A 27,796-nucleotide genomic window follows, 5' to 3' on the forward strand; every position below is an offset into this window, starting at 1 on the left:
TTATTGATCTTGCTTATTTTTTGGGTTTTGGGCAATTGAATTGGATGGTCGACAAACAGGTTGCAGTCAACAATAGCTCTGTTTTTTTTTTTCATTTCCACTTGTTCACTTGAAATTAAATTGAGGATTTTACATTGTTTCTATAAGGTCTTGTATTGAAGAAGTTACGATGTCAAATATAAGATTTTAACTTTAGGAGATGACGATTTTAACTAGAACTATGATCTTCTTCCGGCTGTCGAAAAGAAAAGTTATAAATAATTCCAAATCATATAAACTATTCTGAAATCTAGGAATAGTTTCCAAATCGTCAATATGGTTTTCTTTTTCATTTTAAAATTTCACCAAACTCATCTATAAATACTCAAACTCCTCCCAAATCTCACCAGAACTAAAATCACTCCAAACATTCTCAAATTCTCGATTCAATACATCCCCCTTAATTCTGAACTCTCTCTGAATAACTATAGAGGTGGAGTTTCTCCATCTTTATTTTAACTACAAATTGACGTCAACTCTTCCAGAATCCTTATTCATAACCTTTTCTCAAAAAACTGTATTGATTTCAATAACACTGGATTTGATATGAGTTTTGTAAATTGTTAGTTGAATAACAAGAGATTTCAAGTGATTTTAATAATTTTACATAAATCTCATGTTCAATAACACATGATTTGAAAAGGTATTTAGAAATTCTTAGTTGAATAACAGGTGATTTTAATCAAAATCCGAAATCTCCTAAAATTCCAAGTCCAATACACCCCCCTAAGATACTTCAACAACACAAATATAAGTCACTAAAAATATTTTTTAATTATGTACGTATTATTACAATTGGTTGTAAAATTTCTTTTAGTTTATTTTAACACATGAAAAACTAAAACACTTTAGCCATAAAAATGTATTTTTGTGTAGTTCCAAGAAGATGGTTAGAGGCTTCTATAGTTCTGGTATTTTCATTAATGATTTATTTTATTTATGTTTCTTTCACTTGTTTGATTGTTTTCAATTTGTTCTAAATTTAACATAAAAACTATTTCCATATGCTCTCAATAAATAAATAAAATCGTATCATGCACTTTATACATTTAAAAACATATATATATCATGACTCCAAAGATATACAATATATTTTCTTCCTTAAAATGATATATTATCAGCAAGTATAGAAGATTTATTCATGGTCAAATATAATTACATGATTGAATGAGATTTCCTCAAAAAAGTTATATAAATACAGTTCTTCTGTGAAGAGCTAAAACATTATTGAGCATCTTTTCTTCTCAATTGTTCTTAACTTAAGAAAACATGATGGATATTACAAAAACTTGTGTGACTCTCTTTTGGATAGTAATACTAGCAATTACATTTTCCAACTACAAAACTATGGCTGTACCAGGTATAAATAATAATTTGTTATTTTATTATTGTTCATAAAGAAAATATTTGAACATTTTACAAAAGATACAGATGTGTTAAGCGATTAATGGGCATTTGTGTATGTATACATTTTAAAAAAACTAAATAAAAAGTTAGTTGGATATATATATATATATATATATATATATTATATATAATATTAGCATGGAGTTTTTTTTGAAAAAATATCAACATGGAGTTTTGTATATGTGTAGTTATGAAGCCAGCAAAATCTGGACATTGCATTGCAAATTGTAATGCAACGTATCACCGTTATGAATGCTATCATGACTGTCGGGAGGAGCTGTTCAGAGATGGAGACTGTGATCCAAAAACTCAAATGTGTTGTTGTGTTGGAACCCAAATTTATAAGCCTTTGGATTGAGTAAATTTTAGTTGTAATGTGAAGAGAAATGTAGAAATATTTTTTGGGGTTTAAATGAAAAATCTTTTGCTTAAATAAAATGTCAGGGTAAAAAATTTCACATTGAATATGACAAGAAAATGTTTTTAATATAAATATGATATTTTTATTAATATTTAATAGGTTATGGGAACATTTCGGAGAAAGAATGAAAGAGGATATTATGCAAATCATGTGTGCCGCCAAATCGGGTCGGGTTTGGGTTTGTTGAATGTAGCTTTTAGCCAATAACAAGATGTTCTTTTTGGAGCATATCCATACCAAAATTTTTGTATAATTTCCTAGATAAATCTTAATGGATGGTGTCTAATTTATTTTGATAAATCTAACGTACGTTTTAGATTGTGTTAAAATAATTGCGGAAAAAATCCCAGCTTTGTTTCCTTAACAAAGAACTTAATGAACATTCTATGAAAGTACAACAATTTTATACTTTTGGTTCAAGACGTGTGTACTACCTTAGTCTTAACTCCTAATTCCTTCCAGCAATGTACTTTATTGAGCTTTTCTCCATCTGAATTCAGATGTTGGTCGATCTGAAGTTGAACTATCAAATAAAGGCAGATTCGTACCAGTCGTGTGTTTTCTAACACACGAATGATTGTGAGACGGTGACATCCTGTAAAAGAAGTTTTGCAAGTGCGAAACCGGAGAGTAATAATTTTCTTTCTATCTGTCAATGTGTATATGCTGTTTTGCTTATTTATCTGTCAATACATATTCAAATTGCTCTTCCAATTTCATGTCTCGTACTTGCTTTCCTATGTGCATGAATTTTAAATCAATGATTATAATATATATATATGAAGAGTCTTGTTAGGACATACTAACCAAAATATGAATGAGAAAAATCTAAATGATAAAGAGAATGCTGAAACCAAAACTAAAACAAACGAAAGACAAATACAATGATGAATGAACGACTCCCGAATGAAGATGGCTCAATCTTGGTCCTCCATAGAAGAAGTAACTGCCCCAATCATCTGAAAAATGGTTGTTCAAGGCGTATAATTTGGGTTGTTCTCTCAGTGTGTAAAGACTTTGGGTCGACCGTAGACTATTGTTGTGATCAACTATCTCTAAACTTCGGAAGTAACTAGATTTCCGGAAACCTTCATCTTGGAAACGGCCAGATCCCATCTGAGTCGTTGTGTGTCGTCCAAACGTTTGGGCGTTAGTGATCTCCCCACCCCATTGTACTTGAGTTGCATAATCTACCGGAGTTGCATAAGAAGATTGATATTGTCTTCAATGAGCTGAATGAAAAATTTGAAGCCTTGAACACTCATGTCATAAAGTCAGATATATATTCAGATACTTCAGATTGATGGAACTATGGAAAAGCGCAAAACAATGATCCTTTCTGAGAAGGTTGAGTTGAGCCAGAAACGCTTTGTCAATCTTGTGATTGCTTACGATGATGAATGGCTCGAGTTTGGGAAGATCGACGATATGAAAAAGGTTATTTTCTTGTCGAAATCTCGATGTCAATCGGCACACACTGATGTCAGTCGACACTCTCTAGAAAATCTGATGAATCTGTAAAATAACACTCAACCTTCATCAAAACAGAAAAGATTGATGTCGATAAACATCCTACCAGTATCAATCGACACCCATCAGGCGAAATCACTGAGATTTCACTAAGGACCAGCATCAATCGACACCCAACTAGTGTCGGTCGACACCCTGCGAGTCAAAGACTGCACTTTCTATAAGAATTAAATTGGTTGAAGAGAAGGTTCACAAGCCAAATGTCTCATATCCTAAGGTACCAAATCATTTGAAAGGGCCTATTAACACACTAGAACTTGCTGGTTTCCGCAAGAGGGTAAATATAATACCTAAAGATGTCTCATTTGAAGATATTTATGAAGGCCATCGGCTGTTTAACTTCTTCAAGAACTCCAGAGAAACTTTGGAAGATGTTAAGGCAGTGTTTGATGAAGTTAGAAGTAAAACTCCTACGGTAAGAAATTGACAAGGCTCATAGATCCTGAGAAGTTTGCTTCGCTGCACTATTTAAGGAGTTAAATTTTATGATGCCTTTTGTGATACTAGATCTTCAGTTAATATCATGTCTAAAGATATCACTGAGAAATTGGGTCATGTTACATAAGCCTTATAAGATGCTCTAACTTTCGAAAACTATTCCAACAAAATTCTACAAGGTGTTGTCAAAAATCTAGGAATGAGAGTTGGGAAACCTGGGGATTTTTAAGTGTTGAAGTTGGGAAATTCACTTGTGCCTATAATTCTGGGAAGAACTTTCATGACTACAGTAGGTGAAGTATTTGACATGGTTAAGAAAATGTGTCTTTCACACATTGATAAAAATGTTTACTACGAAGCTGTATTGGAAAAGAGAAGTAGACATCTAGTTTTCTGGATTTGTGTCTCTGACATTATTTCAGCTGATGTAGTAGCTCCTCAAAAGAACTCAAATGATGTGAAAAGGATTTGCTCGCTACTGGTGTCGAATGGCACCACCTCAGTGTCGTTTGACACCCATTTGGTATCACAACACGCATGGATGTAAATGCCTAAGTCTTTGGGAAAGGTAAAAATGAAGAAGAACAAGAGAAAAAAATGATCAAGGGCAGTCTCAATTGACATTGGCTCCTTAGAGCTTCTCATATGATTTCATAGAGTACAGAGTTCTCATCAACGGTTTTTCACAACCTTTTTCTAAGGTTCGAGCTCTTCACTTCTGAGATGATAAACAAAGGAGAGGCTTGTATGATAGATTTCTTGGCCAGCGTACTAAAGCTAAAGATATAGGATATTGGGAATTTTTTAGCGCAAGGTCCCAATCTTATCCGGACTGAATCAAGAACTCCATAACGTCAAGGTAAAGACTATAAACAAGTGCTAAGTGGGAGGCAACTCACTTTAAGTAATTTCTTCATAAAATGGTGTGGACCGGTTGATTAGCATGATCGGTTAATATTTATGTTCTAAAGAGCTGGTTTTTCCTAGCGTTTCCAATCCTCTTCCACATGTTCATTCTATGTTTTGCTTGAAGGCAAGCAAATAATAAGTCTGAAGTAGTTGATATACCATGATTTTACCATACTTTGACCTTTGACCATGGTATAAGTCTTTTATATATTATATTATATGTCTTTGGAGTCTATTAAAGAGTTTTTCCTCATGTTCAGATACATTTTGGAAACACTGACGATTCTGGAGCTATTTGAGATGCAGAACTATGCAGACGCGTCAGAAGTTTTGTAGCGTATGGAGGAATTACCACGGTGAGATTGAGCTCATCATTTGACACAAGATAAAGATTTAAGTTGTCGTTCCAATGCCACTAGTTTGAAGTCAGTAAGGATCCTAGATCAAAGGTTATACTCGTTTTACCAAAAAATTGTATGTCTGCCTCGCGAAAGTAAGATGTCGAGGTTGTGAAGCAGTGTCAACCGACGCCATATTGGTGGCGATCAAGACCCCTCCTATTCCAAAGCCCAAAGAGCTTTAATTAAGATCCAAGAGTTGCAGTCTTGGTCTAGAAATTTTCTCTCATGTACAAAAATAGTTCATAACGTGTTTTAAATTCTTTTTTTTTTTGGGTCAAAAATGTATTTAAATTCTATATAATATTTTCTAAGCTATTTTTTTTGAGGACTACAATTTTTATGCTTTTATTTTTACCACAAAGAGATTTGAAAAAAAGATCAGAGAACTGCTTCAAAGAATGATTGAGTCTTGTGGGTAGGAGTACAAATTATATAGCGAAATGTGTAATTTTGGTGTTGAATGATTGGAATTGGCAGTAGATTGAGTGATATTTATGTTGAATTTTTTACACCTAAAAACACATTTTCACATTTCAATTACACTATAAGACACTTGTCACTTGAGAGTTGAGATACACTTTCTCTTATTACTCTTGTGACCATATACTAAAAAAATGAAACTAAACATTTTTTTCTTATCACATGAGTCTCTCTCTCTCTCTTGTTATTCCACTTCATTTTTTTTTCTTATTCCACTTTATGTTTTCATTTACTTTTATCTCAAATTCAAAAATATATTAAACAAAAATATATATCATAATAAATTATATATAAAATTTTCTATCTTTTAAGATCTATTGTCATATATATATGTTAACGTCTAAACAAAATTAAATGTAAACGTGGACCGTAAAACTATAGACTAGTCGTGGACATGAACATCTTAACATAGAAGTTATTGGTTGATACCTTTAAAACGTTGTTCTTCGCCCTAATCTTCGGAAAAAAGAAACCCACATAAACACATTTCCACCATTATTCCCATCACCACTGACACCGCGAACAGAACCACCACGATCCAGTTCTGGTTCTAACTCACTAAAGATCTCATCTTTCGAACAGATGTACACCGATTTGCTGGAAATTCCCCCCATGGTCACATCCAATCCAACTCATTTTCCCATTTATACCATCCATATTTGTGTATCCACGTTTTCAGTAATCCACATTTCTATTTCCACATCTTCACTAACCTACTTTTTTTTTTGCTATTCATCCACATATTTTGCATACATGTCAAAAAGTTTTAACATTTCAAATTTGTAATAGTAGAAGTAAACCATTATACATATTTTGTATTTTTTTGATTCATATGTCCACAAATTATTCATCATCAACAATTTGTCATCAACCACAATTCGTCATCCACAACTGGTCATCTACAATTCTTGATTTTCCATAAGAACAAATTTGTAAAAAAATATGCATGGTCTCCACGAAAAAATACCCAACATGTGAGAAGTGTATCTTGGTATAAAATAAAGACAAAAAGTGTCATTTGATGTAATCGACTCGTTTATCCTAGGGTGGATAATTAACTTTGGCAAAATTAACAGTTCAAAATATTTATAATATGTGCCTTTTTGCATGTTCCAGGGTCACTACGTGAAAGAAAAATGAGGCTTTCATTTGGAAAGCTTTTCTGTAGGCTTTTTGCAAAGAAGGAGATGTGTGTCCTCATGGTTGGTCTTCATGCTACTGATAAGACCACCATTTTGTACAAGCTCAAGCTTGGTGAGATGTTACGACCTTCCCCAGCATTGATCAGTCTTCTAAAACTCTTAATTATTTGTGTTACATTTCATTTCATTTCTTGTGCCTGTTCATCAATTGCTGCATTGCAAGTTTAGATGTTCCCTTTGGTCTATTCTCTACTCAATTCTTTTAGTTGGAGATCATATTGATTATGGAATTTGGATATGTTAATTGACATCTACCAATTGCCACTTTGAAAGAAAATTTGTTAGAAGAACACAGAATTCATTGTCTACCCATGAGGATTCATTCTCAGGCTGTGGTGTAACATATTAAAGGAAATTCTATAAGCATATCCATAACATATAGTTTTCACATATCTACTGTATCCGTAACCGTTATCAGAAGCAGATGTATCATTCCAGGAGAAAAGAAGAGTAATACTCACTTTCTATTTCCTCATCATCAAAGTATTGAGTCTCAGACCCGGCTTCAAAAAACAGAAGGGGAGCAGCTTCCTGGGGTTTACTCTCATTCATTCCTATAACTGTAACGATCTTTCTCTGGATATAGTCTTCAACAGCTTCACGTTCAACTTCTTGAGGCTGAAAGCCAAGAACTGATAAGCAATCTCCTTGGAAGTCCATGTCAGTAGAGGAGAATATGAGGCCTGCTAATGATCTTGCAAGGTCAGGAACATAGCTGCAAATCTAAGAAAGATAAACAACAACAAAAACAATCTTGGTCATACCTTTAGAAAATTTAAGAGATTGACACTAATAGTTCAAAAGGAGGTTGACTTGGAGAGATCACCTTACGAGCATGTGAGCTTAGAAGAAAGCCCTCATGTTTAGTCTTCAAATCATCTAACGCACTTTTAATCCCCTTCTTCACAAGATTTATACCAGGCTCAGTCTTCTGTCTTGTTGGATACTTATTGTGATACCAGTGTAGAGCGATTTGTATTTGAACATATGAAGGAAAATTTTCCCATTCAAGGAACACATGTCCTTCTTGATCATTCACACTCGCTAGGATCAAACCGTAACTTTTCCAGTCAATCTTTTTCAATGCACTCAAGGCAACTTGTGGAATGGGGGAAGGAGAGAAATTGTCAAAGTATAAAACCTGGGGATAGTCACCATTTAAGATCAAACAAATAAACAGTCCATGTCAATGTATTTAATTTTGAGAACTGAGCAGACCTCTGTTTTGCCCTCGCATGATCTGCTGCAATGGCGAGTTGTCTCTAATAAGTCACTTATTACAATCACCACTTCCATTGTTCTTCCAGGTCTCTTACGATTTTCTTCAGGGCAGGCTATCCCACTTCCAACTTTTAGATGCTCTCTGAAAATATTTAGAATATAGCCAGATTTGTCAGACTTAACGTTAAATGACTGGAGCAAGACTAAGTTAAGTCGCAAGTGTTTTAGAATTATGTACCTATGAGAGAAGCATTGTTCACACATTATATCCAAACAGTTCCCATGCCTTAAGACATAGTCCTCAAGACCAGACTTTAACCGTTCAAGGTTGGAGGCAGTGAAGCAAGGAGTTTTATCAGCGTTCACTACAAAGACGTACTGATTTTGAGTACTAGGGGAATCCCCTTGTTTAACCACCAGATCCATTGTGACATTCTGGAGAGGTAGAAAGGACGCAGCATTGGTTTTTAGTTTCATGAGTAGCCAGTTCTGTGGAAAAGGACTTGTCTAAAGAAATTTGTCAAATCACCGAAGGGAGAAACTTGAACTTACAGGTAACTGCAGAACAAGCATCTGCAAGATGACATGGTGGGATATATCATTACCGAGCAGCTAAGCAATCATGAGAGTAATAATATATCTAACTACAATTAAGTGATACGGCCAGAAGGCCGATAGTTCAACTAAAATATATATTATTGATCAAATCTACAAAGGCACAGAGTAAGCGAACTTGGGTAAAATCATGATGCAGAATCATTGCTTGACCTAACTAAATAAGTAAGTTAACTACTGGGTAGCTTTTCAAGACTTTGAAATTCAACTTAAAGATGTAAATGTTTGCTCTTTATCTTGATTCTATAACAAGTTGTTACGCAGTTCAGTATGAAAAGCAAGAAACAAGGATGCGGAAAAGAAGGGAGACCTTTTGAAAGAAGCTAATAATGGGCGCCACAAGAGCATCCATACTTCCAAAAACAGTCAGAGATACCTCTGTCCCACTGAAAACACCACAATAATTAGGCAGTCACAGTGGTTAGAACTCAATAAAAAAAAAACAAAGATTATAGATAGAGGAATGTGCACACCTGAACTTTGCACCATTCTTAGGCTGAGAAGGTTGCCTTTTGATTCTTTTGTTTGATATATATTCATCAAGATTAATGTGATAACAGAACACCTCGTCGTCAGAAAAGCCTGCAACACAGTGGAGAAAGAATAAGGGAAGAACAATAACAACAAGTCCCACAATTCTCAATATAGCTTCATGATCAACTCAATCTCGTATCTAGACACATTAACAATGAATCATATAAACCGAGAAAGGAAGCAATTGAAACGTACAAGTGGTCTTGACGGAGAGTAATCCATCTGCACAATCAACAATCAGAATCAGCTCGAAAAACATTCAATTAAGAGAATACCCAAAGATGTATTGCAAGTACTAACCCCAAATCTTGGGTCCATTGAGCTCTCTAGGGTACCTCAGATCCTGAAACTCCACCAAATTGCATCCAATGCCCGTATCCGCAACTGTAGATGGACCAATTTAGTGACGACAGAGATTCGGTTTCCGTCGAGGGAGAAGAGAGAGAGAGAGTGAGATTACTCGAAATAGATGTAATCGGAGGATCGTTGCCAGTGGATTGATGATGAAGAAGAAGTGATAATCTACAGAGATCTTCTGATAAACGGCATCTTTGAAAAGCTGACGAGATCAACTGAGAGAGCCAATATTTTTTTTCAGGAAAGGAAAATGAAATCGAAGAAGAGGAATGGGGAAAATGGTGGGTGAGTTACTTGTAGAAGAAGCTTGGGAACGGGATCACTGATCTCCATGACAGGTCCTTCGGGTTTTCTGAAAGCCTCCCGCTTATCTCCAGAATTTTGAAATCAATATCCTTATACTGCAATGCCCTGCAGATTTCGGATCAAATGCTGGAATCCTCCCTAACCAACAAAAAACAAAAACAAATTCTGAAATGATCTTTTTTTTTTAAACAATTTTTTTTGACGGATTTTTAAACAATTATTTAAATTGGAGAAAAGAGTAAAAAACCACTAAACCACTAAACAATATATTTATATAAATTTCATTTTATTTATTATTTATTTTATATTTTACTAATAATATTTAATTAAAATTTTTAATATAGTTAAGTAAAATTAAATTAAAATGAAAATTATTTTTCTATTTTCTTATTATATATTTAAAACTATATTTTCGAGTGGATTTTTTTTTCAAAAAATATTGTTACATCTATAAATTGTATTTATCTTAATAAATCAATAATTATCACAAAATAATTATTTTATCACATTTAAATTTAAATAAATTTAGTAGATTAAAAACTCAATTAATCAACTATGTACATTTTGACCCAAATATAATTTAAATTTATTATGAAGTGAGAAATGGAATAATTTTGAAACAAACTTATTTAAATCTTCATTTTAAATAAATATGAAATAAGGTTATATGTTACTTTTGAATACGTTTTAAGTATTTAAGTAATTAAATCTTCAGTTTTAAGTATTTTTTTTGATGAAATTTTAAATTTATTGATCAATTTTGAAAAGAATGATTATTTACATCTATCAGCTGAGAGAATATAAAAAAGATGTTCTAACTATGTCTCATATGAGCTCCAAACCAACACTGAAATAAACCTCTCAACTTTGGCTTCTCTCCGTATTTGGTGGAAAGAATGCGCTGCCTGATGGTTTTGTCAATTATCCTTGTTAGCTGATCCATTGTTCTAGTACGCTGAGAGTGTCTTCTTTCATTTCTTTCACGCCATGAGTAGTATACTGTACTTGGAAAGATAAACGCACAAGTATAGAGACCAGCAAACCATGAGAGCCGGCCAGAAGTACTTGAACATTCTCCTCCCAATCCGGTGATGGTGCTGGCTGTATTAACGTCCCCAATACCTGCAGCCAGAGCGTGTAAGTATAGGGACACGCAAAGAATAAATGGTCCCTCGTTTCCTCCGGATCCCCGCAAAAAAGACACCCTTGATTTTGACCCCAAGTTCGCATTTTAACTCCAGTAGAGAGCTTATCTTTAACCGCCAACCAGGTGATGAAAGCAAACCTTGGAACTCCCTGTTTAAACCAGACTAGTTTTTGCAATGGGACAGATTGACGCCTCTCTCGAATCATGTCCCAAGTTGAGAATGTTGAGAAATGAGCGCCAAAAATCCCATCTCCCTGCCTTCATAGAGCTTTATCTTCCACATTACTCGACAAAACAACTTTAAAGCTCTTAATTTGGCTGATCATATCTTCAACCTGAGGGTCCCTCGTACGCCTGAAACGCCATTCAGAGCCCACCAAAACCTCTGATATAGTAGCAGATCTGGCTATACCTAGCTTCAGACGTCCCCGATCTCCAACAATCTCAATCAAACGACCAAGTGGGCGCCAAATATCAGACCAAAACCGGACCAAGTTGCCATTTTTAATATCTATTCGAATGAAACGCTTTGCCAGAGGTCTGAGACGAAGGAGCTGCTTCCACACCCAAGAGCCTGAAGTTCCTTCCGTGACCTCCCAAAAAGACTGCCCATTGAGAAGAGTGTGTTTTACCCAAGCCACCCATAGGGAACCAGTATCATGAAACAACCGCCATATTAGCTTAAGAGCAGAGACTGTCGAGACATCTTTAATTCTTCGAACTCCCAGCCCTCCCTCTTCTTTCCTGTAACAGACCTCTTCCCAAGAGACTTTAGCTTTAGTGGTAATATTCGGCGATCCACTCCATAAGAAGGCAGAACACATACTCTCAATCTCATCAATGCATCCTTGCGGTAAACAAAAAGCGGAGCACCAAAAGTTGGTCATACTTGCTATAACTGAGTTTATCAATTGAAGTCTCCCTGCAAAAGCTAAAGCTTTGCTAGTCCAGCTGATAAAACGGCTACGGATCTTCACTATTAAAGGTTCATAGTCACTGCGTGACATTTTTTTAGTGGTCAGAGGCAGGCCGAGATATTTTATCGGCAGAGCTGACGTAGACATTCCAGACCTCCCCGCAGCTTCTTCTAGGTCTTGCTTACCCCTTCCTGCTGCAAAGACCGTCGATTTCGCTACATTTATACGCAGACCAGACATACTAGCAAAGTCCTGAAACACGGTCAACATACCATCAAGCGATCTGGTAGTACCATCCGTGAACACAACTATGTCGTCGGCGAAGCTAAAATGAGTGAGATTAATTCCACTACACATTGGGTGGAAACCAATATGCCATTCCATTGCTGCTCTATTCAGGAGCTTAGAGAGTACATTGCTCACAATGACATAGAGGCAAGGAGACAGCGAACAACCCTGACGAAGACCTCTGCTGCTTGGAAAAAACCCTGCCAGTTCACCGTTGACGGAGACCAAAAAAGTAGCTGTTTCCACACATCTCATTATCCAAGTAACAAATAGCTCAGGAAAATTCATAGCTCGTAGAGTGGCTTCTATAAAGGACCACTTCACCGTGTCAAAAGCTTTTGCGATATCTAGCTTTATTGCTGAACGAGAAGATATTGATGGCTTATGATAATCCTTCACTAGCTCTGTAGCCAAGAGCACATTTTCAAGTAGAAGTCTCCCCTCAACAAACGCACACTGATTATACTCGACGGCCTGAGGAAGAATTGATTTGAGACGACGCGCCATGATTTTAGAGATGACCTTGTAAACCACATTGCAACAAGCTATGGGACGAAATTCACTCATCTTCTCTGCCCCTGCCGTTTTCGGCACCAACGAGAGGAGAGTAGCATTAAGACTACGAGGCAACAACCCGAATAAGAAGAAGGATTGAACAGCAATAATTAATTCTTTTCCCACCACTGACCAGGCTGCTTTGTAGAACTCCATGGAGAAACCATCAGGTCCAGGAGCCTTGTTCGCAGACATAGAAAAAAGAGCATCCTTAATTTCATCTGCTGTCAATGGAGCTACTAACAAAGCTGCATCTGCATTAGAGCAACAGTAGTCTAATACATCCTCCAGGTAGGCCCGCGTTACATCACCATCACCAGCACTCTGCCCCTGAAGAAAGGTCTCATAGTACGTAACTGCTTCCTCCTTGATGTCCTTCATTTCAGTGAGAATCCGCCCATCACTGGTGATAAGTCTCCTAATTGCATTCCTTGCATTCCTGCTTTGGCACGTTTTATGAAAGAAAGGGGGGTTCCGGTCTCCTAGATCAAGCCATTGCACCCGTGATTTCTGATAAAAGAACTTCTCTTCGATCCCAAAGATATGATGCCAATGCTCCCATGCATCAGAAGCTTCCTCAAATGTTGTTGTATGCGGATTTAACATGGTATTTGTCTGTTTTGTACAAAGAACCTCATAAGCTTCCTTTACCCTTGATGGCAAGTCCCCAAATGATTCCCTGTTCAATCTCCTTAAATCTGATTTCAACATCTTCAGCTTCTCATGGAACCGTTTCAGAGCAGAGCGGGAGTGTGTAATAGGGTCAGTAGAAAGCCAAATTCCACAAACCACTTCCAGAAACTGAGGGTGGCTTGCTACATGATTGGAAAATTTAAAAGGCTTTGGGTTTCCTGGTGCAGCAGGATGCAATTGGGACACCATTCTTAAGTGATCAGAAACTCCGCCTGCCTCAAACAGAGCCAACTCACCGAGTTATTTAGCTGGTAACATGAAAATTAACCAGGTAAATGTATTGATACATTTATCAAATTAAACGGTTTATATAGAAAACTATCCAGTAATATTAGAAATTATCTGGATAATATACAAATATTTGCTAGTATCACTCCAATCCAATTCTCTGATTCGGCGGCGTGTATTTGAAGTTGACACCATATTAATATCAGATGTGATAGAAGATGAAAAGCTCAGATAAAAATAAAATAAAGAAAGTGAAAGAGTCCACCAACTTAGATGTAAAACCGATATGACTTATGCAGATTGTGCGGCGCACAACCATTTACCTGCCAAATCTATGGTGCATCAGTGACGAAGCCTTAAGTTCCAACCAGGGACAAAAGTTGTTGAATGATAGCAAGAAAGCAGAGGATGAGTTGTATTAAATAGCTTTAAAAAATGTTATATATAAACATTGTGTATGGGTTATAAATGATTGCACGAGGATGAATTTGTAATTTCACAAGTAACTCATACCCACTTACCTAATTAAAGAAACTTATAGCCATATACCTAATTACTAATTTTTCTATGTATATTCATCCAAAATGACTCAAGTTAAAACATAACTAAAATTTATGAGAACAACTTATGACCCCTTATAAACTTTGAAACCGTTTACAAACTTTTATAAATCAAACTATAAAGCTTTATAAATCATTTCATAACACATAAAACAAAAATCAGTTGATAACAATAGTAATTCAACTTAGAAACTCTTAAAATCAGTTTTCAAACTCTAATAAATCAGTTTATAAACCCTAATAAATCAGTTTATAAACTTTAAATTAGTTTATAAACTTTTATAAATCAAACTATAAATATTTATAAATAATTTTATAATACATAAATAAAAAGTCAGTTTATAAACACTATTATTATAACATTATTTATATGAACTTATAAAAATTTATAATACAAACTTATAAATACGTGTAAAATTGACTTTAACAAAATTGTTTAAAAAGACTTATAGAATGTTGACAAACTTTATAAAATCTAGAAAATTTATAAAGTCTTATAGAATGTTGACAAACTTTATGAAATAGATTTAAAAAATCTTATAAGAGTATATATATATAATTATTTTATAGGATTTATAAATTATTCAAAACAGTTTATAAGTCATTTATAAGTCTTTGTAAATGATTTATAAGGGTTCATAAAACATTTATGAAAATTAGAACATTTACAAAATCACAAAAAAACAATATTAACCACTTTGCAGTGCTCCAAACCTATCAAAATTAAAACACGGTTTCAACTACCTATTGCGGTTGCGGGAGGGTAGATATTTTTTAAAAACTATATAAATAGAAAATAAAAATATTTAATATGTTTTTAAATTAAACTAATATAAGTACTAAATATATATATATATATATATATATATACACGTATATCAATTTATATTTTAAAACTTTAAAACAAAATATTTAACTGTTAGACATTACTATATATACACGCGCGCACACACATATATATATAATATAATTTAATAAAATCTTATTTAAATATTTATTATAATAATATGATTTTTTATTTATAATTATATAAAGTTTTAATATTGTTAATTTATTATTTAACCAAAATTGTATTTGATAGTCAAATAGTCATAAATATTCCAGAAACGCACTAAGTTCTAGATGCACCACTCGTACAAATCTATTTATAACTTTTAAAATGGTAACGATCTGCATCTGTAAACTTCCCCAATTGTTGATATCGCTGCATTTACACCAGTCATATCCTAATGCTCATATTTTATTTATTGATCTTTAGTAGAAACATACACAAAAAAAATTCCAAACAAAAGTGCCAAAATACCCGAACATGTATTGAATTAGAAAAAATTGGTTATCTGAATACGAACAGAGAGTATCTGAATTCAAATGTATATCCAAAAATAACGAAACATATGTATAATTAATTTTATATTCATGGTTTATTTCACTTATTTTATTCAATATATATATATATATATATATTGATATTTCACATGATTCAAATTACGATAATATACATATAATTGCAAAATAAGTGATTTGTCACTTATTTAGAATACATGACAAATTTCTTGTTTCATACATTAGCGTAAATTGCATCCAAAATCTCAAAACAATAACTAGATTAATATGTCTTTCTATTTCCAAAGTTTTATCCTCGAACTTATTAAAATTTCAATTACCAAAAATAAATCAGTTAAACTAACAGTAATGTTTTAAGTAAAAGAAACTTGAATAATGAAAAATTTAAAATTTTGCATTAGAAATCTAAATCTCCAATTTATACCCGATATGTAAACGTACCCAAACAGATATTAGACCCCAATACTAAAATAAACGAAATACGTGACCCGAACTCGAACATCCATGCCTGCTTGTACTTCAGAAAATAACGCAACTCGATTATTTGATAAAGACGAATATTTCAAAACTAAAACAAGCAAGGGACGTCAATGGATATAGAGTTGATTACTCAAACAGACACTTTTTTCTTTTTTTTAACACCATTAGACACTTCACACTTGAGAGACACTTTCTACATCTTTTCTCTATGTGTTTGTACTCATATACCCTTTTGCTTTGGTTAAGTGTTGAAGAGATGAGTTAGTTTTAGTATTATTATATTATGTCTTTTTTGTGGGGACCAAACAAATCGACCAAGTTTTTTTGGAACATGTACGGAGTTGTTGTTCTTTTGAGGGGTTTGCAGATGTTTTTTTGGTTCATGATGTGGAAATTCGATGTTTTAGAGATTTTATTGGTTGTGGATGTGGTCAGTAAATTATATTTTCTTTTTCTTTACATTTTAACATCCATTTTGATATATTTTATATAATTTGTAAATCAAATTTGTGGACACAAAAATCGTGGATAAGAAAAATGCTAACAAAATTTTTTTAGAAATATGGACAAACCGTGGATAAGAGAAAAAAATACACATTTGAATCTTACACTTATCAGTAGACAAGTGTTCACAATTGAGTCTAAACAACCTGAATAATTCAACAAGTGGAATGATGGAGATCTCATGACAAAACTTATTCACATTCTCAAAACCGAAAGTAAATATATTAATGCACAAAACAAATTGTGGATATGGATGATGTACTTATGGACAAGTTAAATGTGGACATATATGATAAAGAAAAAATGTAGACTCATGAATAACGACATGTGGACTCGTGAGTAATTCAAAATATGGAATCAGATTTAACATCCACCACAAAACTAACTACTAGAAATTAATAAACAACACGAGTAATTCAACAAGTGGAATAATGAAGCTCTAGTGACAAAACTTTTCTACATTCTCAGATCTTTATCTAACCTCTAACTTTCTCTGCCATTCCAGTTTTTTTCTCTGCCGCAAGATCTACCAACGGTTTCACCGCTCCGGCAGTCACCGTTCTGTCTTTGTTCTCCTAAATCAGGAATAACTTGTAAAGTGTCTATAATCTCCCACAGAGTTCTTGTAAACCCAGAAAAACCCAGAAACTTTGGATTCGAATAAACCCAGTCAAAAATTCTAAAATTGGGAAGAGAAAAAATCCTAAAATTGTGAAGAAAAATCGCACGAGACTCGATTAAAAAACCCAAAGATTGAAATTTTATATAAGAAAGCAACAAAATTCGAAAAAAAAACCAGAAGTTGCCCAAATGCTAACCTGATGAAGACTGTTTTCATATTTGTTAGATCTGGGTAGAAAACACAATTCCAGAAAAATGGATGAAGAACCAGACCTCCTGCTGCGATTTGGGATGGGGTTGGTTCATCCAAAATTTTGGATTTCTTCTCTTTCTTCTTTGGCTTCGATTTAATCTTGGTTCGTGAGCAAAGTACGGAAACGATTTCTTTTGACAGATGATAAAAAAAACTAGATTGGAAATTAGGGTTAGAAATTTGGGAAAGTGAAAATGAATCTGAGTTTTGAGATCCGAGTGGAGAGGAGAGATAATAGGTGTTTTGTGATTTCTCGACAAATTAAAAACTATATTTTTATTGTAATTGGTTAGTTCACTCTGGTTAGGATAGGTTTAGTTAGTTCTATGATTAGGTTAGTTTGAGGGCATGAAAGACAATTTACACTCATAAAGTGTGTGACCAGCAAGAAGTGTTTTAATGTGTAATTCATAAGTCATAATGTGTCTGAGAAGGTAATTTTTTCATGGATATAAGACATAAACGAGTATTTGATACCACACTTTCTCACTCTTATTTGTTATACAAGGGACAGAAAAATAAGCTCAGCATACATATAACTGGGCCTGAACCAATATATTAGGCCTTAGTGCACACGTTTCCGTCACAGACCCAACCATCTTTGGACTCGCCACCATCACCTTCTTTCACAGCATCATCGCCGTTTACGTTGGCATCCTCCTCTTTCAAAGCACACTTGGCATGAAGATCGAAGTCGCACTCGTCACAATGGTAAGACCAGATTTGCCCTTCTTCGTCACACTTATCACATATGTAAACCGAGACACGAGTCAACTCTAGCTCATGCTCTTCATGAAGAGCATGTTTCACCTTCTCAGGCCACTCTTTCGCCATCTCATTGTACTTGGCCTCAATCTCCTTCACACGTTCCTCAGTAAACGGGTAAGCATCAGCTCCATGGGCTCCCACGAGGTCCCTTGCTTCTTTTGTAACGGTTTTACCAGTTGGTCCGAGAGCCGCTAGCATGGGGATGCCACCGACCTTAAAGGTTCGTGCCAGAGACGTTTTCCTAGGATCACCAAATGGAAGAGCCAGCCACGGCATCTGCGAGTAGTACTCATCGAATGATTCCTGGTCCCGGTCACTGGAGATGAAGATCAGCTCAAACGCTTCATCCTTCTCCTTTATCTGCTTGTAGACTTCAACAAGCTTTGGTGTAAAAGCGCGACATGGAGGACACCAGTGAGCTGAGAAGTACAAGAGAATGTTCTTCCCCACCAGCTCAGTCACAGGCACCTGACAAAAGGAAGCCAAGTTTTGTTCATACCAACAAAGAAGCTTAAAAGGGTAAATAAAGCTTCTTTTTTTTTTACCTTAGACCCATCTTTTCCAAGAACGTAGTTGAGATCACCAGAGACAAGAAGAGACTCGAGTGTTTGAGCATCTAGCTTTGCCTTTTCAATCGCCTTGAGTTCTTCAAACTTCTCTGGAGTGAAAGGATACGCAAGAACTCCATAGTCATCAATAGCTTCAGCAACGTTCGAGTGGAGGGTCTTTCCATCGGGTCCGAGAATGACCAAGGTCGGTAGCGTAGACAGCATGAAGTGCCGAGTCAACTTCGACGAGCTTTTGTCATTGAAAGGCAATGCCAGCCATGGATTGGTCTCAAAGTCCTGCTTAAAAGACTCCTCATCATCTTCAAGAGATATCAGAACAATCTCAAAATCCTCCTTATTCTCCTTCAGCTTCTTATAGACCTCTTCAAGCTTCGAAGTAAACTCCTTACATTGCCTGTAAGATGCCACCGAGAAGAGAAGACCGATGGTTTTCCCTTCCAGTTCCGATACAGGTACCTAGTGAATACACAATTGTGATCAGTTACATTGGCCATGTTCGTTTGCAGGTCGCTAGCGTCAGCGACCAACTTCAGCGACCAAATGTTGTTTGTTTACTGGTTGTGGGTTCAGCAACCGATCGCAGCTGACCAAATGCTAGCGACCGGCGATTAAAAATTTTGGACACTAGAAATTCTAACGACGAAATCAAAATCGTTCAATTAATATTCTTTTTTTTTTTTAAACAGTAGCTGCTATTGAACGCGCCACCTCCAAACGAACAATTATCACGACTTAATGATTCTAGCGACCAGCAAACGAACAGGGCCATTAAGTCAACAAACTTGCATGTAAGAATCAAGAAGGTACCTTGCTTCCATCTCGAGAAATCACAAAGTCGCGAGAAGGAGTCACCAAGACAGACTTCAAACTCTGCTCTCTCCTCGCCCTCTCCTCTTCCTCTTTGATCTCCACCATCTTCTCAGGAGTGAAAGGATAAGCATCAGCTCCGTAGCTTCGAACGACACCGACACCATTCTCATTCACAAGGTTACCCTCATCATCGATCATCACCAGGTTTGGAATCCCCCTCACCTTAAAAACCTCATCCAAACGATCACGTGTTTCGGAATCAGTAAAAGGGACAGCTAGCCAGGGCATCTTGGAGAAGTAGTCTTTAAAAGACTCTTCATCCTCATCCCCTGACACAAACACAACCTCGAAACCAACTTTGGATGAGAGTTCGTTGTATATTTCGACCAACTGTGGAGTGAAACGCTGACATGGTCCGCACCATGTAGCTGAGAAGTATAATCCAATCTTCTTCCCTTTCAGGCTGTCGATTTTCACCTGCAAAACAAGGAGACGAAGCCATCTAATCATCAAAGAAACACGACCTAAAGACATCTTCACTATCTAGAGAATCAACACAAGTTGTAATCAATGGAGATCAGTGTTAACCTGTTCGCCGTTATTACGGATGAGGAAATCTCTCGATGGGGAAGAGAGAAGCGAGTGGAGATCCCTAGCGTCGCCGCCGTTTACTTCCTTCGCAGTTTCAGCCATGGATTGCTTCGGAATCGAATTGCTATCAACGAAGACTGGTCGCTCTGTCTCTCTGTATCGCTCTTGACTTTTTGGTGAGGGACAGATGTGCTCAGAGCGTCTATTTAAGCTTTCTTCTCTTCCCCTTAAATGATTTTTCTATTAATTAATGCGACGTGACTCCTTATGTCTTAAGCTTTTTTTTTCTTTTTTTTCATCGAACAGCTCCTTAAGTCTTAAGCTAAATGTTCATATTCTATATCCCATTAACAACTTATAAGATATTTTTTCTGCTTAATTAATTAAATTATTTACATTTGAAAACACACATAAATTTTTTTAAAAATCTTAATTCCAAAAATTAAAGTTTAAGACAGATAGATATAAACTAAAGTTTAAGATAGATATAATTCCCTAGATTATATTTAAATACAAAAGTGATATATTTCCTTACATTTAAAAAAAAAATCGACACCGTATTTTAGTTTATACTTTATACCTATTTGTAAACTTTTTTATTCTTTTTCCCATTAATTAAAGACCAGTCTTTAACTTACCATAATATACAAAGACTTAAAAGAGCTCTTGACTTTTTAAAGTCTTCCATCTTTGCGAATACAGATTTATTTATTTTCGAGAAATCCAGAAAAATATAATGAGCTTAACCGGATCTTATTGGCTGAATCAACTACACGAATTAATGAGTTTGGTTGGCATCTTCAGTTCTTTGTTAATGTGCTCAGCTCTACTAATAGCGAGCTCTCAAAAATACGTTTCCACCATACAAATACACATGTTGTATATAATATATATACTGTATGTATATATTATTATAGAATTTTTTACAAAAAGAATCCATCCATGATCCAATAAATTTCATTAGTAATTTTGAAGAAACGGAAAAGAACATTTTACATGTACTGTATTTATATTTACAATTCTTTAAGACCAAAAACTAACGGTTAAGCATGAAGCGAAGTAATGAAAACCCCAAAACCAAAAATCTTGAAACTAAAAACCATCTAGTGTTTGGATGAAATATAGTACTCTAATAATTGTTCCCACAAACTCAGCGTATATAACCACTAAACCTTTTAGTTATCTCTATGCACAAAACCTCTAGTTCTTCCACCTAAAAATCTAAACCACTATTTCACCATATAGTTAACGACCAAATACATCAATCACCACTTGTCTCCGCAGCTGGATCACGAACACGACTGTCTTCTTGATTATCTCTAGCTTCACGGTCTGGGCTGTCCCTTTCAACTCCTTCCATATCTTGCACTGAACCATCAGCGGCACTCGATGAGGCTCCTTGAGAGCTTGCAGGATTATCCGTAGGGACAGGTTGCTGCACAACGTCTCCACTGTTACTCGTTTCCCCTATGCTTCCAGTAGTAGATGTAGGAATCGGCTTTTTCTTACGATAAAGCTCGCCCATTTGGAGACGGAAATCTGAAAAATGAAATGCAAAAAATATATATATTAAATCCACGGTCTCGACTCTAGGAGCACATCAATCAAACTCATATATACCATTCAGCTGATGAAGCGTGGTGTCAAAATGTCGACACCAGCTCTCTGCGTTTGATTGAATGTCCATTTTAATGTGCTTGGCAGCGAAGAAAAAAGCACCAGCTGCTATGTGACGAGGCTGATACTGCAGGCAGAGTGTCGTCCAGAAACTGCAAAATGACTTTGTTGTGAGAGTCTGTATGAAAAACGCAAAGGCCTCTCAGAGAATTAAAGTCATTACCTATCTTGCACAAATTTCCATGCAATCGAAGGGAACTCAGCCTGAGTAGTCTCGTCAAGGATGTATTTTTGCATTGCTTTGATAAGAATATCGTAAGGAAGATCAACAGTGAGATCAAAGTTGAGTGTAGAAAGAACAAGCTTCTCTCCGCTTAACATAAGCTCTTTATATCGTTCATACACTTCCTGAGAAAAGAAAAAAAAACAGATCTAATCACCAAAAAAAAAAGAACAAAGTTGAAATGAGGGTTGTAAGGAATCTGAAATAAAAACCTGTTTCTGCTCGGCGGCTGCAATAACCTTCGTGTATAATATCTCGTTAGAAGTAACAATGAGGGTTTTTAAATTCAGTGGAGTAGACTCGACCTTGGCCGCAATGAACAAGCAGACTGTTGCAATTATCTGGAGTGAGAACGTAAACAGAAACTAATCACAGATGGTTTCTCTTTGGTACACTCTGTTTTGGAACAGGGGACGTGCCTAATATGCTAATAAACTCACAGTTTCACGCAGGATATACAAAGACTAAAGACAATAATAATATAGCAAGCAACCATGGTCCAAACTAAACGTACCCATTTGTCATTCTTTGCGTGTGATTGACGAAGGAAGAATCTGTGACAGAGTACCATAGCAGTGGCTACTGTTGCCGGTTTACTGCATTGAGAGATCAATATTTAATACCACATTCATCAAAGGAACCCAAAACCAATAATGCTAATAAACCTAGAGAGTATCAATGCCTCTAAGTGATTGCCCAAGATAAAAAAGCCTACATCTCAATATAGAAACTAAACTAAACTGAAGCAGCAAGAACAGAGGAAGGAAGGAAAGAAACTTACAGGTTGAATCTGGAAGCGAGATCTTTCACGAATGAACAGTAATACTTGCGTAGGCGAGTTTCTTCCTCCAAATCGATACCATCTGCTCTTGATGGCGAGTTGTTTTCTATTTCTTCTCTTGAAAAATACCAACGGTCTTCCCCGGGGAACATCGTATACGTAAAGAGATGATCCTAGGCACTGATTGATTCTGAACAAGGAAGGGGTAAGAAGGGATATCAAATGGAAACTGATCAAGCAAAGAACCACGAGAGAGTGGCAAAAGAGGATCAAGATGGGATCTTTTTCGTAAAGGGAGGGTCAAGAAGATTGCAAATCGCCAAGAACTTGAAAGGAAAAGCAAAGTTACAGTCTTTTTGCATTTCAAGCAAAACCCACGACGACGAAGAACCCATTTATCTAGCGACAAGTGAAAAACCCAGAAGAAGAAGAAGAAGAAGAAGAAGAAGAAGAAGAAGAAGACCTCAATTTCGGATGAGTAAGAAGAAAAAGACGGAAACTTAACCTAGAAACATAAGCTATCATGCAGGAGAAATAGAACCCCAGAGAGCGCAGCGAGGAACGAACGAAGAGGAAGAAGATTGAGAGACTACTAGTCTTCTACGCTCTCTTTCTTTATCGAAGAAGATTTTGATTAGTTCGAAGAAGATTTTGATAATAAGATGGCGCAAACATAATAAATACTTTAATAGTTTCTCTTCATAACTTCTAACCAATCTTATTTCTACACGTGTATCATCATTGCGAAAGAAAAAAATCGAATCAGCTGCGGATTGGATTATGGTAGGTTCATATAACATCTCTTTTTGTTTATCTTTTTGTTTATTTTTGTTTATCTTCACATCTTATGTATAAATTAGATTTTGACCTGTAATTTAAAAGCGCGGAGTTTTTTCTTTTTACGTACTTATTTTTATAACATATGTGTTTCTATATAAAGTTTGAATCATGTGTTTTTATAATTTTGTTTAGTAGTTTTTTTATAAGTTTGGATGATCAATATCTATACAAAATGTTACTTAGAAAATGAAAAAAATTATTTTGTTGTTGCAAAATTCAGCAAGCAATTAAAAAAACGTATTTGCAAAAATATTTATTTTAAGAATGAAAAATAATTTAAATTAAATATGACCTGCAATATAGTTTAAAATAATAATGGCTGGCAATATAATGCAAAACCATATTTAAAATGTATGTTTACGTTTTTAATTGTATTTATTTTTATGTAATATAAATTTCAATATTTAATAGTTTTGATTATTTCATTTTACTATTGCAATAATTAATTCAAAACCTATATACCTAAAAAATTATTTTTGAAAAAATATGAAGTTAATGGACCCCTTGCAAATCTAATGTTCTTGTTTAAAGCCCAACAAAACATTGATTCTTTATTTCATTACATTTACGTTCTCTAGACTAGAAAAAAAAACAGAAAAGGAAAAGAAAACAAAGATAGAATGGTATCTTTACCGACAAAGGATGAGATGAAGAAATTTTTGGTCGATAGTGAAAATCTAAGGTTTACGACTCTTTATGAATAACAACAAAATCAGAATCTCGAAATCTTTCGGTATACTATCATTTACTCTATGAGAAGTCATCAACCGATTCATCTTCTTCAAACAGAGAGAAGCATATGTATCGATCTGTTCAGGTACATGAAAATCTTTAAATTTTTCTTAATCTGTAGCTTTATCCTACTCTTAAACCTCTTGACTGATTTTGACCAAATAGATCTTTTTTCATGTCCTATTATCAGATGACTTATCAGTTGATTCTGATGATCGATTTGTCCAATATGTTCGAAGAGCTATTTTAAACAACAGAAGAATCTATGAAGGAAATAACTTTTGATAGGGTCAGAGTTGTTCAAGAACAACAAAGAGAAAAGAAGTAAGGGCCTTGTTTTGTATCCATAACTTTCTGTTTAATCTTTGTTCTTCATCCTAATATTCCATCCAAAGATAAGGTGCAACTGGTAACAACAATTGAGGAAAGGAATAGCAGGGAATACTACGTTCTTTTCAATTCCTGGTTTTTTTTTACCAGTCACAAAGAAATTTTATTACTTGTAGGAACCAGTTATTCCTCCATATTCCTTCTTTCACGAGGAATTATAGTAGAAATATATTCCATGCCAAATTAGATAAGGAACTAAAGGGAAAACTTTAAAAATTTGGTAAAAATATATTAATATGTTAATGTATCAAATAATTTATAGAAAACTGACATTTTAATTCAACTTCTCAATGCACGTAGGTTTATCTTCTTCTATATAATATTTGTTCATCAAGCTTCTTTTCATATAACCCTAACCATCTAGAAAAAAGAGAAAGAGGTAAACTATACTTTTCAGATTTTTTTTTGTGAACTTTTATTTTAAGATTATTTATTATGCGTAAAAGAAAAAAACATACGCACTGATCAGTGATGGTTTATAATAAAACTTGTATCATGTGTTTATGTTATAGCTATCATATCAACTCCAAGGAATCAAAATACAGGACGTCGTGAACGCAAGGTAACTATGTTATATAATTCTTTCTGCAATAAAATCAGCTGTATAATATGAGATATTTTAAGTTAACAACTAGAAATATGTACTTTAATATAGTGGAAAGACAAAAAAAACTGTCAAGTTCTATCATTTACGTCTATTATTATTCTCTAGAGCTAATTATCAAATTATTTATTGTTTGAAGTTTTGTTCCTTGTTTTGGTTACCATTCACTATGACATTTGTTATATTCCTTCTCTACATTTTTTCCTTCTAATTAATTCCTTATTTTTCCCTTAGATTTTTTTTCCTATAGTTCTTATCATTTTTAAAGTGGTCACCAGTTAGACTCAACATGAATCAATACAGTATTGACAATTTAAATTAGCTTTTAAAATTTTATTTTCTGAGTCCGACCAAATCTGGTATATCTAGAACTAATGGAGTAAAACTATTTATAGTGTTTTGGAAAGATAGAAGCAGAGAGAGATGGGAGTTGCAAACGAAGGGTTCCTGTTCTGTTCGGACAGAGACATTTACGGTGATGCTAACTTTGCAGGAACATCTTAGGCCTTGTGACATTTCATTTGTATTTAGGTTACAGGTAAAAAACATCACGCCCAGACTATCTCTCCTTTTTTTAAAAAACCTTGTATTACATTAATACGTAATATTTAGTGTATGTTTTGAAAACAGAGTGAAAATATAATTTTTTTTTCCATTTCAGAGCTGAAGGTAAAATCTTCAAAGAGTTTGAAGACTATGTGAATCAATCAAAGACTATGAACTTCATTCTTCTATGAAGGAAAACATCTTTAATATAAAAGATAAGTTTTTTCAGAAAATTTGTCTTTTATCTAATGTATCTGCCATCAGTAGAAGACGATGTGAATCAATAAAGATGTCTTTTATGGTTTCCAAGAATGTAGAACCTTAACATGAACCATCTTAGTGGTGTGCTTAGGCTTCAACTCGATGATGGGGTTTTTTGCTTCTTTAGCTGATGAGAATGGTTTGATTTGCATTTTAGAAGCCATTTGTTTGTTTGACGATATGAGTTTGTTTAGTAAGAGACGTTTTTATTTATAATAGGAAGAGGCTTCGGTGGAGTGTTTAGGTTTTTTGAAAACTTGGAGAGTACTCAATATCTTGGCGAGATCTAATAGTTAATAGTATTCATTAATAGTAGTAAATTCAGTTACCAATTATACCGTTAAATAATTTTGTGAGTATTGTACACGCAATGATAATTAATTATGACTCGATTTTTTTCTACCGTGAGTGTAGCCTTAGGGGGGTGTATTGAACTTATGGTTTTAGGAGATTGTAGGATTTTGTTAAAATCCACTGTTATTCAAGTAATGATTTTAAAAAAGAAATCCAAATCATGTGTTATTGAATATATAGTTTGTGCAGAATTATTTAATGTCACTTACAATCATCTGTTATTCAATTAACAATTTGTATAAGTTACATCAAATCCACTGTTATTCAAAGCTAAACAAAATTTAGAAAGATTGATTTGTGAAAAGGATTTGAGGAGACTTTACTATCATTTTTAGTCTAAAAACAGCTCATAAAGAATAACATGTCTACGGATGGTATTTGAAGAGAATTGGAAAAAAATTCTTAAGAAAAGATATCGTTTAACTCTCTCTCAGTAGTTCGACCATTTTGTGTTTCCTCTTAACAGCACGACTTAACAATTGAATCTCGTAGAGCATATCCAATGCTTCTTTGTTCAGCTATCATTCATTGCACTTCTTCTCTCTACCAACATGTCGAGGAGTGTTTTGATGAGAGCAATAGTCTCAATATTCAACTGAAAGCAAAAAAACTTGAAGTGGGAAAAGGATTGTTCCTGAGGCTATTGTCTGGTTCTTCTGGAAACACAAAGTTTCTCTCTTGATGTGGGACGGTGATCTGATGTCTGTCCTTGTTCTTCTGTCATATCTTGACTTTTGGGATGAAAATCCTCTTCGAAGCGATTCAACTCTTTGCAGATTGATGCACTGATTATCAAAGGGAAACTGTCACTTGATTGACAAAGAAAAGCTGTTGAGTTCAGGTATATGAAGTCATATACCTCAATGAAACAACCTCCAAGCAAAACCAGGGTTCGTTATTGCTCTGAAACATTTTACATTCAACTCGTCAAATATGACTCGTTTACACGCTGTCCCCGTTGCCTCCATCTACACGTAGCTTACCCCTATGTGTGCAACGTAAATTTGAAGCAGAGTCATAAAACAGAAGCCTTACAAGTACCAGCTCTCATGAGCACTCACCATTTTTGTCTGATGCAAGTTGTCTGCCTAGGTTAACTATAAACCTCGGGTTTCCCCCAAAACCAGAATGAGAATCTTCTAACATAACAGCAAATCTCAAATCACTTTAAACAACTCTTTAAAAGTATCTTATTAAAAT

At 34.7% G+C, this 27,796-nt stretch overlaps 3 protein-coding genes and 1 long non-coding RNA gene across 6 annotated transcripts; 1 reads left to right on the plus strand and 3 right to left on the minus strand.

The window, feature by feature from the left end:
• Window positions 1-7,124: 7,124 nt before the first annotated feature.
• On the minus strand, window positions 7,125-10,026 carry LOC108812224 (type 2 DNA topoisomerase 6 subunit B-like). The gene is made up of 11 exons (XM_018584416.2): window positions 9,849-10,026; window positions 9,658-9,769; window positions 9,498-9,581; window positions 9,393-9,419; window positions 9,137-9,245; window positions 8,974-9,049; window positions 8,601-8,621; window positions 8,287-8,483; window positions 8,046-8,190; window positions 7,654-7,968; window positions 7,125-7,550 (listed from the first exon to the last, which is right to left on the minus strand). Exons 1-11 carry the CDS (start codon window positions 9,885-9,887, stop codon window positions 7,257-7,259), a joined length of 1,419 nt encoding a protein of 472 aa, XP_018439918.1. The 5' UTR covers window positions 9,888-10,026; the 3' UTR covers window positions 7,125-7,256.
• A 7,847-nt stretch (window positions 10,027-17,873) lies between these two features.
• Window positions 17,874-20,424, minus strand: LOC108812223 (probable nucleoredoxin 1). The gene is made up of 4 exons (XM_056989072.1): window positions 20,186-20,424; window positions 19,591-20,074; window positions 18,764-19,239; window positions 17,874-18,686 (listed from the first exon to the last, which is right to left on the minus strand). Exons 1-4 carry the CDS (start codon window positions 20,288-20,290, stop codon window positions 18,009-18,011), a joined length of 1,743 nt encoding a protein of 580 aa, XP_056845052.1. The 5' UTR covers window positions 20,291-20,424; the 3' UTR covers window positions 17,874-18,008.
• A 713-nt stretch (window positions 20,425-21,137) lies between these two features.
• Window positions 21,138-23,498, minus strand: LOC108809718 (cyclin-T1-2). 2 transcript variants are annotated; one of them, XM_018581875.2, is made up of 7 exons: window positions 23,375-23,495; window positions 22,870-23,059; window positions 22,603-22,684; window positions 22,301-22,429; window positions 22,029-22,213; window positions 21,809-21,957; window positions 21,138-21,727 (listed from the first exon to the last, which is right to left on the minus strand). In XM_018581875.2, the coding sequence occupies exons 2-7, from the start codon at window positions 23,019-23,021 to the stop codon at window positions 21,450-21,452; spliced, it is 975 nt and encodes a 324-aa protein (XP_018437377.1). In that variant the 5' UTR covers window positions 23,022-23,059; window positions 23,375-23,495; the 3' UTR covers window positions 21,138-21,449. The 2 variants fall into 2 exon arrangements, with proteins under 2 accessions (XP_018437377.1, XP_018437375.1); XM_018581873.2 differs by having other exon boundaries at window positions 22,870-23,498.
• Window positions 23,499-24,289: 791 nt separating this feature from the next.
• Window positions 24,290-26,363, plus strand: LOC108809272 (uncharacterized). 2 transcript variants are annotated; one of them, XR_008935415.1, is made up of 6 exons: window positions 24,290-24,526; window positions 24,632-24,765; window positions 25,132-25,210; window positions 25,344-25,393; window positions 25,831-25,973; window positions 26,097-26,363. It is a non-coding gene; the product is annotated as an uncharacterized LOC108809272 (long non-coding RNA). The 2 variants fall into 2 exon arrangements; XR_008935414.1 differs by lacking the exon at window positions 25,132-25,210.
• Window positions 26,364-27,796: the final 1,433 nt, after the last annotated feature.

Source organism: Raphanus sativus, chromosome 6, assembly GCF_000801105.2.
Source record: "Raphanus sativus cultivar WK10039 chromosome 6, ASM80110v3, whole genome shotgun sequence".
NCBI lineage: Eukaryota > Viridiplantae > Streptophyta > Magnoliopsida > Brassicales > Brassicaceae > Raphanus > Raphanus sativus.